This window comes from Rousettus aegyptiacus, unplaced genomic scaffold, assembly GCF_014176215.1.
Source record: "Rousettus aegyptiacus isolate mRouAeg1 unplaced genomic scaffold, mRouAeg1.p scaffold_m13_p_3, whole genome shotgun sequence".
Classification (NCBI taxonomy): Eukaryota; Metazoa; Chordata; class Mammalia; order Chiroptera; family Pteropodidae; genus Rousettus; species Rousettus aegyptiacus.
In genome coordinates this window covers 123,176,889-123,189,366 of record NW_023416306.1, presented here as the reverse complement: position 1 = coordinate 123,189,366, position 12,478 = coordinate 123,176,889, and the positions used below count along the sequence as shown (strand labels likewise).

The 12,478-nt window shown below is 34.3% G+C and overlaps 1 protein-coding gene across 9 annotated transcripts in view; it reads left to right on the top strand.

Annotated features, from left to right (window-relative positions):
- FAM214A (family with sequence similarity 214 member A) overlaps positions 1-8,322 on the top strand; it is a 98,468-nt gene extending 90,146 nt beyond the window's left edge. For 6 of the 9 annotated variants that reach the window (XM_016153659.2, XM_016153663.2, XM_016153661.2 and 3 more), the window contains 3 exons: positions 2,246-2,314; positions 4,222-4,421; positions 7,326-7,826. In XM_016153659.2, coding sequence (XP_016009145.1) covers positions 2,246-2,314; positions 4,222-4,421; positions 7,326-7,479 — 423 coding nt within the window. In that variant the 3' untranslated portion in view covers positions 7,480-7,826. Of the gene's footprint in view, positions 1-2,245; positions 2,410-4,221; positions 4,422-7,325 lie in introns of all 9 variants that reach the window. The other 3 variants (XR_004956205.1, XM_036238419.1, XM_036238418.1) reach the window with 3 other exon arrangements.
- Positions 8,323-12,478: the final 4,156 nt, after the last annotated feature.

Genomic DNA, 12,478 nt, shown 5'->3' with positions numbered 1-12,478 from the left:
CATCTTGGGACCTCTCATCATGAATTATAAAAATAACTCACAAAGGTAAAATTTTAGCACAGAAAATTCTGTCTTTGTGGCGTAGAAGTGATACAGGGCTTTTCATTAAATAAGATTAACTCAAAGCTATATACTATCTCTCTTCAATGGGCTGTCAGTGGTTAAAATGTTCTCTTAATGTATTATGACAACATTTCATGATTTCAAAACTATTACATGGTAGAACCAGGCAGAAAGGTCTAAAGCAGGTGTGACAGTGGCAAATTCATGGTATGATTTGTATTATCATTATAGTAGGGCCATATATTATTTTATTCCATTTGTAATTAACCAAATTAAGATAAACTTCTTTCAGTTTTACTTAGCTTTGTATATTCTCTGCTGACAATAATTAGAGACTGAGTTTTTGTATAAGATTTGACCCAATTTAGCTTATCTTAACCTTCCTATTCTATCCTAAAATACCAGAAGTATATTTTTCTCCTTTATATTAAATACGGCAACTTTTTGTAGATATAAATATTAATATGCTGACTTATTGAAATAAATAATTTAATGATATTAATAAAATTCTAAATAATTTCTCAATTCCTTTCTAAAATTCCTAATTTGCCAATCCATTACTGGTCTACACTGCTTAGAAATTATTATAAAATGTTGCCTTAATCTTTATTAAAGTTTTTAAAAAATCTATATTTTCTTTATAAATTGATTTAATTACATTATCATGTTCTAAAAACTATTAGAATTGTATGTATTAAAGGAAATATGTATAGGCTTGATAGTAGCTTTTGCCTCACCAGTTTTCCTTTATTTATTTAGGGGAGGGTGACAAGGAAAAACAGTAATGCATTACCTGTAGCAATGTGATTATAAAGTTAGCTATTATTTAGATATATTTTACTTTTTTCTTTCTGGAACTAGGAAGAAAAGGGGCATTATATACCATAGCATTTTTCATTTAGAGCAGATTATAAGAGAAATTATTTAAAGCTTCATTGCTGTTTTTTATTAGGGATGCAATTAGTGATAGCTATTTTCATATTCTAAATGACCATGTGATCAATCAGATTTGTCAAGAACCACGTTTGTTTTCTCATTGGCCATTTCTGTGAACATTTCCCAATATTAGCTTGTTAATTTAATAGTTCGATGTTAAATGCTGGAATTGAGGTGTTCACACATCAGAGTCTGGTCTTCCCTTTTACTTTTGTCTCCTTTTATCCCTCGACCCTGGACTGTCTTTCAAACCCAATGACGATGTTGCCCGATGGGACAGTCCTGTTTTATATTTACATTTATATAAGATAGACATGTTTTGGCATGTACAACGAAAAATGATGGGATATGAAATGTAGAGCATGCAATTATTCTACTTAACTACCTTAACTATTCAAAAGAAAACTATTTTTAGCTCTGTTAAAACAAATGAATCAGCATTCATTTCTTAAAGCTATCTAAGAATTATCACAATCATTGCCTTTAGTCATTTGGTCATTCTGGTTCTCTAGAAATTTTCACACATTCAATCTTAGGTTCCCTTGTTTTAGTATGTACTTGTTTCCCATTGTTTGGACTTTTGCAGTGATTAGAACATCCTTTTCAGAAAACTACTTTATATAGTACAGCAGTGCATCTCAAACTTTAATGTATCTTTGATATCATATGGAGAATCTTGTTAATTTGCAAATTTGATTTGGTAGGTCGGGGGAAAAATGAGAAATTCTGCACTTTTAACAAGTTCACAGGTGATACTGATGCTGGTCTGTATCTAGTAAGAATTTGCTTCATTTTTGGTCAAGGCTTAGACCCTTCCACATTTCTGACTTTTTATGTGTCCAAAGACCAATGAATTATTCTGCTTCTTAATTTCCCTTCTCCCACATGATACAAGGGAATAATCCTGTCATCTCCCTTTATCCTTTTTAGTTAAAGAACTTCTTACTTCTCTGTATCTTAATAGAAATTTCAAGCAGCATGATATTATATATTTGTTATTTATTTGTATATTTGATGTATATATTATTTATTGCAACATCTCCAGGAAGAACAGTAAATTGTTTTCATACCAGTGGGACCCTCACTATTTCATACTCTTAGAATGTATCTCTATTAATTCAATGTGAATGTTTTTCCATACAAATAGAATTCCGAAATTTTAATAATTACATGATTTATTAATATTATGTCTTTTATATACATGCGCATCGGTTTTGTACTCAAATTTGTCTTCTTTTATTTCAAGGGTGTGATTACTTTAGAGTCCCTTGGTAAAAGGGGTTATCGAGTACCTCCTTCAGGAACAATACAAGTGGTATGTGTTTTATAGCCTACAATTGCAATAATCATTCTCTCACATACATATAGAACTTAGCCCTTTCTCCTGCTACTGCTGCTGCAACGACTTTGGTAAGTAACAGTGGGTCTGCAGCTTTGTTTGGAGTTTCCCTGCTCTGCCCCAGGAATGACCATTTGGGGACCTCCATAAAGGAAAGCAGTTCTTCATCTTCTTTGGTCTAGGGTTCTCGGAAGAGTAATTTGATATCACGGCCACTTTACCAAACTGAGGTCGTCTCCAAGTCAGACCCAGGATAATCTGGAAAGCCCAGAAGTCTATTACAGAGTTGGCTCTTGCAGACTGAAAATTGTCTGGCTGTATCTGTCAATTATACATCAACAAAGCTGACATTAAAAAAAAAAAAAATGAGTCTAGCTGAGTTTCTTGCATTCAGGATCTGTTATAACTCAAAAAGCTTGTTTCACCTTTGGCCTCAGTGTGATCAGTGCTTCACCAGACCACTTTTACTCATCACCTTTGTTCCAATACAGCAAAGGAGTCTATACATTTGCTTATTTCATATTACACAGATATGAAACATAGTACTATGCTATATATGTGTGTATATATTACCATATATACATAAATATAAATTTTACTGAAGAAGAATCACTGCATATTAAAGTGATATTTTTATGTTGAATGGATTTCTTAAACTAAAAGAATGATAATCTGTTCTCTTGCCTCTGGCCACATAGCTCATGTGAAAGTTTGGGTCACTGGAAAACTAGCTATCAGTTGTCATAATAATGAAGCATAAACACAAAAGCAGTACATTCATCTCTTGTTTGAGGACTGCCAACTTTAATGGTTAATTTTAAATACAGAATGTAGGTCTCATACGTTATATAGTTTAATAATGTAAAAATATAGTTTGAACTCCTGGCTTGCTAGTTGTGCGGTTGTTGAATGTATTAGCCTTAATCTTAAGACTCACTAGGTTTAAAAAATTGGATCATAATATTGATATATTTCTCATTTTGATTCAGTGAGTGATGTCCAGTGCCACGGATGAGCTTCTGAAAGCATGGGCACCAAGTTACCTATTGATGTGTTGGTAATTTGGTTAAAGTCAGATCGGCAGTTTGAGATTTTGTTTATAAATCCGTATTTTAGAAAATAATATTCCTTCAATTATTAATAGCCAAGTATCAATTGAATTTAATTCAGTTTTCACTAAGGATATTTTTATATATTATGATATTGTTGATGATAAACTGTCATTTCAGTTTTTGAAATGAATCTATGAGAACATTAAGTATTATTTAGCTTACTTTGTAACTAATAATAAACTTTATTTTCTAAACTTGGATATGTTTCCAGATAGGAAAAAGTCTCTTTTGAGAATATGTGTTAAATTTTGTAATAACCATATGTACCTAAAAGTCTAGTTTTACCAAGATTTTAATTTTTAAAGATTCTATTTAGTCACTATTAAAATGTGAGGAAAATTAAAATTCTATTTTGAGAAATTAGTTGCTACACTTTAATGAAGCTAATGTTTGAAATACATGAACTGGAATGCTTTAATCTAGTGAGGATATATTTTGCTTAACCTAATAGAATAGAACCATTTCTTAAAATCTGGACTAGGAGCAATAGTTCTGTATTGTCTATTATTGACATGCAATTTGTGACTAAAGATATTGATTTGTTACAGAGTTTCACATTATTGTGAAATAAAACAATAAATTGAACCATTTAAAAACTATTGAATATTATCATATAAACTCAAATTTCATTAACTTCAGTCCCCAAAACTGAAGTATATCCACTGGGATCTTTTTATTATTAAAAAATCTATTTTATTATTGGCATAATCATTTTGAGTGAAGTCAACAAGTCACCATTTTAAAGGAGTCATTTCTATATTGTTTCTTCAGACCTTATTTAATCCTAATAAGACTGTGGTGAAGATGTTTGTTGTGATATATGACTTACGAGATATGCCAGCCAATCATCAGACATTCCTACGACAGCGAACTTTTTCTGTACCAGTTAAACAGGACATGAGGAGAAGTGTTAATAAAGAGAACATCCAACATTCAGAAGAACGGTTATTACGCTACCTCATACATCTGAGGTATGTTTCAAATGAATATTAAAATACGTAATTTTAGAACAACTCTAAAATTTTTAGTTTCTTTAAAAAACCGTCATTCTAACTAGACCAGTGCCTCTTGGAACCTGCTTAACTTGAAAATTCTTGGTGATTTGCCAAGATGCAGAAACGCATGGCATAACTGCCTGCGGTCATTATTACTTGTTGAATTTGGGGAGTTCTCATTTATGGCTTTGTAATGTAATTTTATATCAAAACAAATGCTGATAAATGTGGGGCAGTAAAACACATTTTCTAAACCAGTGCTGTCCAATAGAATTATAATATGAACCATATGTATAGTTCTATATTTTCTAGTAGCCACATTAAAAAAGTGATGAGACAGGAAAGATTAATATGTTTTATTTAGCCCAATATGTCCAAATGTTATAATTTGAATATATAATCAATATAAAAACTATGATGAGAGCTTTTACATTCTTTTGTTGTACTAAATATTTGAAATCAAGTATGTATTTTAAACTAACAGCATAACTCAATTTGAACTAGTCATATATCAAGTGCTCAATAGCCACATGTGGCTACTAGCTACTGTATCAGACAGGGAAGTGTTTAACCTTTCTTTATTCCTTCATTTCACAAATGCTTATGTGTTAGGGATGCTTCTAAGCACTAGAAAACAGCTGTGACAAAATCTGTTCTCATGGAGCTTATGTTCTAGTGATTCCATTAGAAATATCTTACCCTCTAACTTTTACTACCCACCCTCACAGCTCTACATCGTGAGAAACCATTTGTTTGCCCTTGAAGCCCAAGTTGCCAGCATCCTAAGGTTTTCCAATCTGAAATCCTAGTTCAGCTCTGAGGATCAATGAGCAAGTCTATTGGTTAAGAGAGAGCTCAACAGTATTTTGTCTGTAACTCTGTTCCTAATAATTTTCTGATACTATTCATAGTAAGTCCTCAATCACATCAGTGATGGTAATTCATCTCATCTTAACTCCTTACTCCAGGGAGCCCTATTCATCAGGAGGAGGCACCTTTTCATTCAGGGCCCAGGCAGAGGACCTCTTTAGTCTGTTACTGATGGTGCCAACAGCTATCTTTCAATAGATCTGCATTATGGTGATCTGGAGTGAATAAGGATTGAGCTGCACACTCGAGTCCCATACTTGAAAAAGTCTGTTAAGTTAATTGGTTTCCCCTATAGCACTGCTTAATTAGGACTCTTGGGGTCTTCTGCCTGGTGTTCTGCAACCAAAGGTCATGTTGAACCAGCACAGTATATTTAAACCCAGCTTTATACTACCTGGCATGAGCCTCATGGGAAATGTTATACAGATTATGGGAATGAAAAATCTACCAAATAGACTTAGAAAACTTTTAAAGAAAAATGGTATAAAATACACTATAAGAATAGCTCCCAGCCCAATCTAGAAAAAGAATTAACTCTCTAAACTTCCATTCAATATCATTCCTTTTGAAGTTTAACCACCTTAGCCATATGTCACCAACATTTACCAAAGTAAAACTCAACTACTCCAGCTTTTACAATCTCCACATAATGATTAGATATTTTCAATACTCTAAAAAAATTTCTTTGCAAAGTATGGCATAATTCCCAAAGCTCACTATATTCTCCTTCACACTGAGATGGTGAAAAACTGCAGAAAAAGGGTGAGACATTGGACCTAGAGGTTATGCTGAATGAAATAAGTCAGACAAAGATAAATACCGTGTGATTTCACTTATATGCGGAATCTAAGGAACAAAAAAAGAACAAACTAATCAAAAACTGACTCACAAATTTAGTGGACAATTTGGTGACAGACAGAGGGGTTAGGGGGTTGGTGAACTGGGAGAATGGGGTGAAGGGTTAAAGAAGTACAAATTCGTGGTTGATAGATGGATAGGGAGCACAGCATAGGGAATGCAGTTAGCATTAATATATTGGCTAGGTGGAAAAACAGAGGAAAAGGGGCAATTAGGGGGATCATTTTATAAACTATATAAATGTCTAACCAATGTATTGTATACTTGAAACTAATAAAAGAAAAAAAGAAGAGTGAGACAGAGGTTTGTTTTAATATACACAACTGACAGCCAGAATTTTCAGCTAATTTAGGAATAAAATCTGCAAACCCAGAGAGTACCTCCACTATGCAAAGGGAAAACCAGAGAAATTAACACTAAAGGCTGTGTTTGACTTAAATGCCAGATAAGTTTATATGATTAAAGATTACAGCCCCCATATTATGCTATAGACGTTAGCAGAGGATAGAAACTGTTCCATATTCAATTTTGATAACTGTTTTCATTTCACTGCTAACTCTTCTGATTTTTAATGATGATTAGGCTTTATTTAGTGAGCCACTATTGCTGATAGCAGCCCTTTCTCATCCAGTGATTGTCCTCAAAACTTGATTATTTTCTGTGGTGACTTTTCAAATGTGGAATCAATTTTAATGTACTCAAAATTGTGGGAGGGCAAGTTTTGTGAAATGTATCAGCCTTTGTGGCTAGAAGATGCTAGGCTTGCAAAGCCTAAATGTAGTATATAACTGGCTGATATGAACTGAAACTTGATACTGTAGGTGAGGAAAGGTATATGTACTCTGGTGTTAGGGATGAAAAGTAAAATTGTATGTGAAACCTAGATTTACAGAAGGAAGCATATCTGCATTGTCAGAGGGAGAAGGAAGTATGAAGTGTTTAGGAAATAGTAAGGGAGAGGTGCTTAAATAGTATCACATGCTTTGGCAATATAAACATCTTGTTAAAAATTACTATTAATATTGTGGCAAGACTAATTTTTCCTAGTTTTAAAATTTAATTATTCGAGTTTGTTTTGTTTTGTTTTGTTTTGTTTTAAAGACTTATTCTCTGAAATGATGCCTCTTTTTGTTTGTTTGTTCGTTTGTTCAGGTTCCAGAGTTCTAAATCTGGAAAGATCTACCTCCATAGAGATGTACGACTCCTGTTCTCTAGAAAGTCAATGGAAGTTGATAGCGGTGCTGCATACGAACTCAAATCTTACACTGAATCACCAACAAACCCTCAGTTTTCACCAAGATGTTGATAAGAAGTGACATTTTAAAGTATTTGCTGATTACCCCAGTTTGAAAGTAAAAATTAGCGTAGAACAGAGTGTACCAAATAAACAACCAGGAGAGTGGATCCTCTCCTGTTATCCTGGACCAGTTTTTATTAAAGGATTCCTGGAATGAGATCCACATATTCCAAGTAGACTGGAAACACTCATGTCCTAAGCCTTTTTGTACTGTTGAAACCACTTCATTGGACATGTTGCAATAGCAGAACCCCCGGTTAGATTAGTGTTTACACATGTTATTTCTCAGTTATTTAATATTTAATGTTTTCCTTAATACTCAAGTGATGTTTGTCTCTAGTGTTCTAATGTAGCACAAATCCTATGTAAAATCATACTATGTATTTTTGACATTAATGTTGAAATCTGAAATATATGCACAAGTCTTTAATTTTGTGTGATGTGTTTTGAGTACTATTCATTTAAGTTATTGAAAATGAGAATGAAATGTTGAGCTTCTTTAAGATTAACGCACTATGCAAGCATGTGTACTTTTTATATCTCCCAAGTTTAGTTTTTACAACACCCCTTCCAATTTGCTCTTACATAGTAGTCCTGTAACATTCTGTATTAGCAGTGCAATGCAGACTAAGCTGCTTCCCATTCCCTTTGCAAGTTCAGATCATCATGCCCATTTATATTCCTTCTAGAATCCCTTATCCCCCAAACAGTTCTATTTTTCCTTAATCACTACTACAGAAGCTTTACATTAAATTGCTGTCCCATGCTAGATAACTTTTACAAATTGTTAAAGAATATGTACTTTGAAAACAAATTAGTATTTATATTGTAAATATATGCGGAAAAAAAAAAGAAACGTGTATTTGGCTTTTATTTTTAGATGAAATATTTATGTGATTGAGTAAATTTCTGGTAGCCATCAGACAGTTTCCACTCTAGTTTTACAGCTGACAAGAAAAGAGGGGGAGATGTCTTGAGCCTGTCCCAGTTCTCTTTCTTATTCTGAGTCACAATGCATTTGGCAACTGGGAAAATCACTGAGCAAAGGAACTTGCCTGAGTGCATCAAAAGCCTTCCCTTCATCCCTCTTAGAAAGAAGAGTGGCTTTAGATGTTTGTGCAGGGACAATGGGCAACAGCAGATCAGATAACATGGCACAAATACTGGGGATGCTGGGACAAAAAGCTACAAGTGTAGGTTAGAAAATTTGTACCACTCAAGTAGGTCAGACCCAGGATACCTGGGAGTCTAGAACCAGGTGAGCGGTCTGGAATTTGGGAGACGGGAGAGGATTTGGGGGGCCTGGCTAATGGATAGACTATTCAAGAGAATCTGGAAAGATGATTGTGGGGTTGCAGACTGTGTGGTGGCCAACAAGAAACCTCTTATAAATTTATTTTAAAATACTAGCTAAAAGAGAAAAGGCTATTTGTATTTTATACAACTGAAGAGTTTTCGGGGGCACAAATTTATAAAATTTTGTTCTCAGTCACAATATGGGACCCAAAAGGTTTGGATTGTAGTTCTAGCTCTAATGGTATCTGATGGGAGTGACTCCAAGAATCCTCTGACCTTTCTGGGTCTGTATGATTGAGAAAATGGGGTGAAAATATATATTGTTAATGTGCCTTGTCTTCTTAAATTCTGTCATTTAATTCTTGGAATAAGTATTTCAATACATGTATCTAGACTTCTTATACATTTGACAAAAGTCAATATTGATAATTTTATATAAAACTTGGACAACACCAAAGCACTTTTTAAATTTTCTTTTAAAAAGTTATCGTTTCTTTGACCTCTTCAGTAATCTAAAAATTAGTAATGGATATTGTATGCAGATATCTTTTGATGTGGCTACAGCACTGTCATCTTGCCAGAATTCTTTCTAGCACATGTTTTTCCACATTCTTGGGCACTTTTTAGAAATTTTCAAGAAGATGATTGAAGCATCTCGGTGTATCCTGTGCTCTTCCTAGAAAGTTTGTGCAAGGGAAACGTGCTGGCATTTGTCCCTCTACTTCTTAGCACATTTTTGCCCATGTTGTTTTTCCCAGTGAGGTATGGTCACCCAGCACCTGTTTACTCTCACTTGCCCTGGCACTATATTATAATGGTTCTTTTTTCCACTCTTCTTTTGTCACAGGCTGAAACTTTACCACACTTCCTACATCAGTCCTCTTTGTATTCACAGATTATGTCACTAGATTAAGTGTTGCCATGCAGGTAAAGATAACGGCAGACAACACTGCTACTACTAATGGTAGATAATAGAGATTTCCTCACGACAGATTCACTTACAGTTTTACAGACTAACAAAATGAGTCATAACTTATAACTACTTTTAAAAAGGAACTTTAAGTCACAACCTGCAGAAAGTCTTTGGAAATTTTCCTATCAGATGAGAACGAAAAAAGTAAGTTATGAAATGGGGACTGGCTGGAAGGCACCCAACAGAAGTTTCTCTGCTATTGCCATTTTCCCTGCCAGCTGTCATTCCCAGAGGGTAAAAGAAAAGAAAAAATTCTCCTTCAAAAACTTCATCTTGGGATCCCCACTCTTCCCTAATTTGTTTTGTGAATGCAACAGTTATCCTTTTTTAATTTAAAAAATTTATGCAACACGTTTGTTATAAAAAAAAAAAGTTTTGACACTACATAATATAAAATTGAAAGTCCCTCCCTCTGCCCTTCTAGCTATCACTTTACAGAGATAGTCACTGTTAAAATTTTGGTATGGTATTCCATATGGTATACTAGACTCAGGAACATAGTATCAGTCCAGAAGGGAAGTAGGCTTTTCATCACTGTAGGAATTCACTCTCAATATCTAGTGGTATCAACTCGTTCTACTCCATCATGGATCGCCTGTGAGAGATATATGTATTAAACTTAGATACTGTGGGAGGAGGAAAAGAATATGAATGCCTACTATGTTCCAGGCACTGTAAGCAATTTAACTTATTTAATATTTAAAGCCTACTTCAGAGACAGTATGGATATATTCTACAGTAAAAAAAAAAGGCTTGAAGAGCTTGCCCAAGGTCACACAGTAAGTAGAAGATCCAGGAATCAAATCTAAGTTAAAGCATATGATTTTCTCATTCTACTACATGGCATTTTGCCTCTTTTTTTCATTGTTTTCTTTCTACTAGTTCTTGTGGCCAGGCATTAAAATATACTTTTCATCAATATTCTTGGCAATAAAGTTTATATTGCTGTATGATAAGTAAGCTAGGTAATAAGGAAATGACTATTCATCATTAGGGAGGAAAAAAGACTTTAGGAAGGAGTATATTAAAACAACTCAAAGGTCTTTCAACTTAGTACACTGTCAGGAGACATGCAAATAATAATTGAGGGAAATTTTAGAAACACATTGTGGCAAATATGAGATTTTTATATTGAAAGTTTTAAGTCCCTTTCAGACCCCATTGTTCATTTTTCCTTTTAATATATCCAGCGTTTTTCTGTTCCAGCCTTTCCAATTCATATAAAGTTCTCTCATCTCACTATATCCTTAGAGAAGTGGTACCCTCCTCAGGGTGTTGGGTACTTCATATCTCACTTGTTTTCCCTGAATTGATCTTCCTATCTGTTCCTTTCATGAAAAATGTATTCTGTTCTTGATATTAGCTACAATATTAGCAATGATGCAGGTGGACTTCTTCTACTCTCAGATGTTTGAGAAATGGATGGGGTGGGATAATATCTCATCTACTTTACTTACTCTTACAAACTCTTGAGCTAGAGCATCTAAACCTCAAGAAGTGCCCTAATCTTTTTTAAGCTTTTATACACCAACCAAGTTCTAAGCCAGAAAAATCTTTAGTGCATGTGTGCATCAGAATCACCAGGGGGAGCTCTGGTTAAATATCAATTCTTGGACCTTTCTCCAGACCTAATGAGGAGACTCTTGTTACAGTTTCTCTGTGATTCTAATCCCGGCGGCTAATTAAGTTAATTAAATTTAAATAAACTTTAAAACCCAGTTCCTCAGTTGCATTATTACATTTCAAATGCTCAATAATCATATATGACCAGTGACTACTATATTGGATAGTACAGATACATCATAGTCTATCATCACAGAAAGTTCTGTTGAAAAGCACTGATCTAGACTATATAGATGGCAGTTGAAGGAATGAGGATAGACGTGATCTTCGGGAGAGTATACAACTAGAACAGAAGGGGAGCCAAGGACAGAATTGTTAGAATTCTCCCATTAAGAGTCAGGTAAAGGCTCAACAAAGAAGATTAAGAAAGAACGGCCAGAGAAATAGGAGAGAATACAAGAGTGGTATCCTAGCAGTCAAGAGAAGAAAGTTTTAAAAACAGGGTATTGGCAATCAGTGTTCAACATTAAACATTAAGGTTTATGGTTGATGATGCAGAGGGATGTTACTTGGAGAAGAATGGCCTCCTAGACAGGTCCCCACAATGGGGCATTGGCCTTTGTAAATTCTTCATTGACCAAAGTTAGTCTCCCAGAAATTCAACCTTGTCCTCATGCAAGTGTCATTATCTTTCAGGAACAGATTCTCTTTAGTCAAAGCCATCCATACTGATTTTTTATATACTTGTGTCTTAACCCAAGCTCACAAATACATTGATATAGGATATATACCAGTTGCCACCTTATTTTTTAAAATGCACCTGTTAGAAGCTCCAGTTAACTTAAATAGTGCATTCTCCTTTCTCCCTGTAATTCTCCAAAAAAAGGCAGGCAAATTTTTAATAGTTTACTTTGTGAGTATGAAATGAGAACAAATATTTAGTTGATCTTACAAAGTTTCTCAACTGGCCCAACTTAAGGCACTCTCAAGGGACATTCTTGTCAAAGAGTTGGACTCTTGAATCTTTGAATTTTAAATACTTCCTCACCATACAGACCTCTTCTTTTCTCTAAAAGGAGTGCAGTATACAATTCTTCCTGTCTGAGAATCTACCCAGGACACCCTAGTAAAGTTTTGGTGGTTTCCAAATTCCTACAGAACCACATTCATTAACTG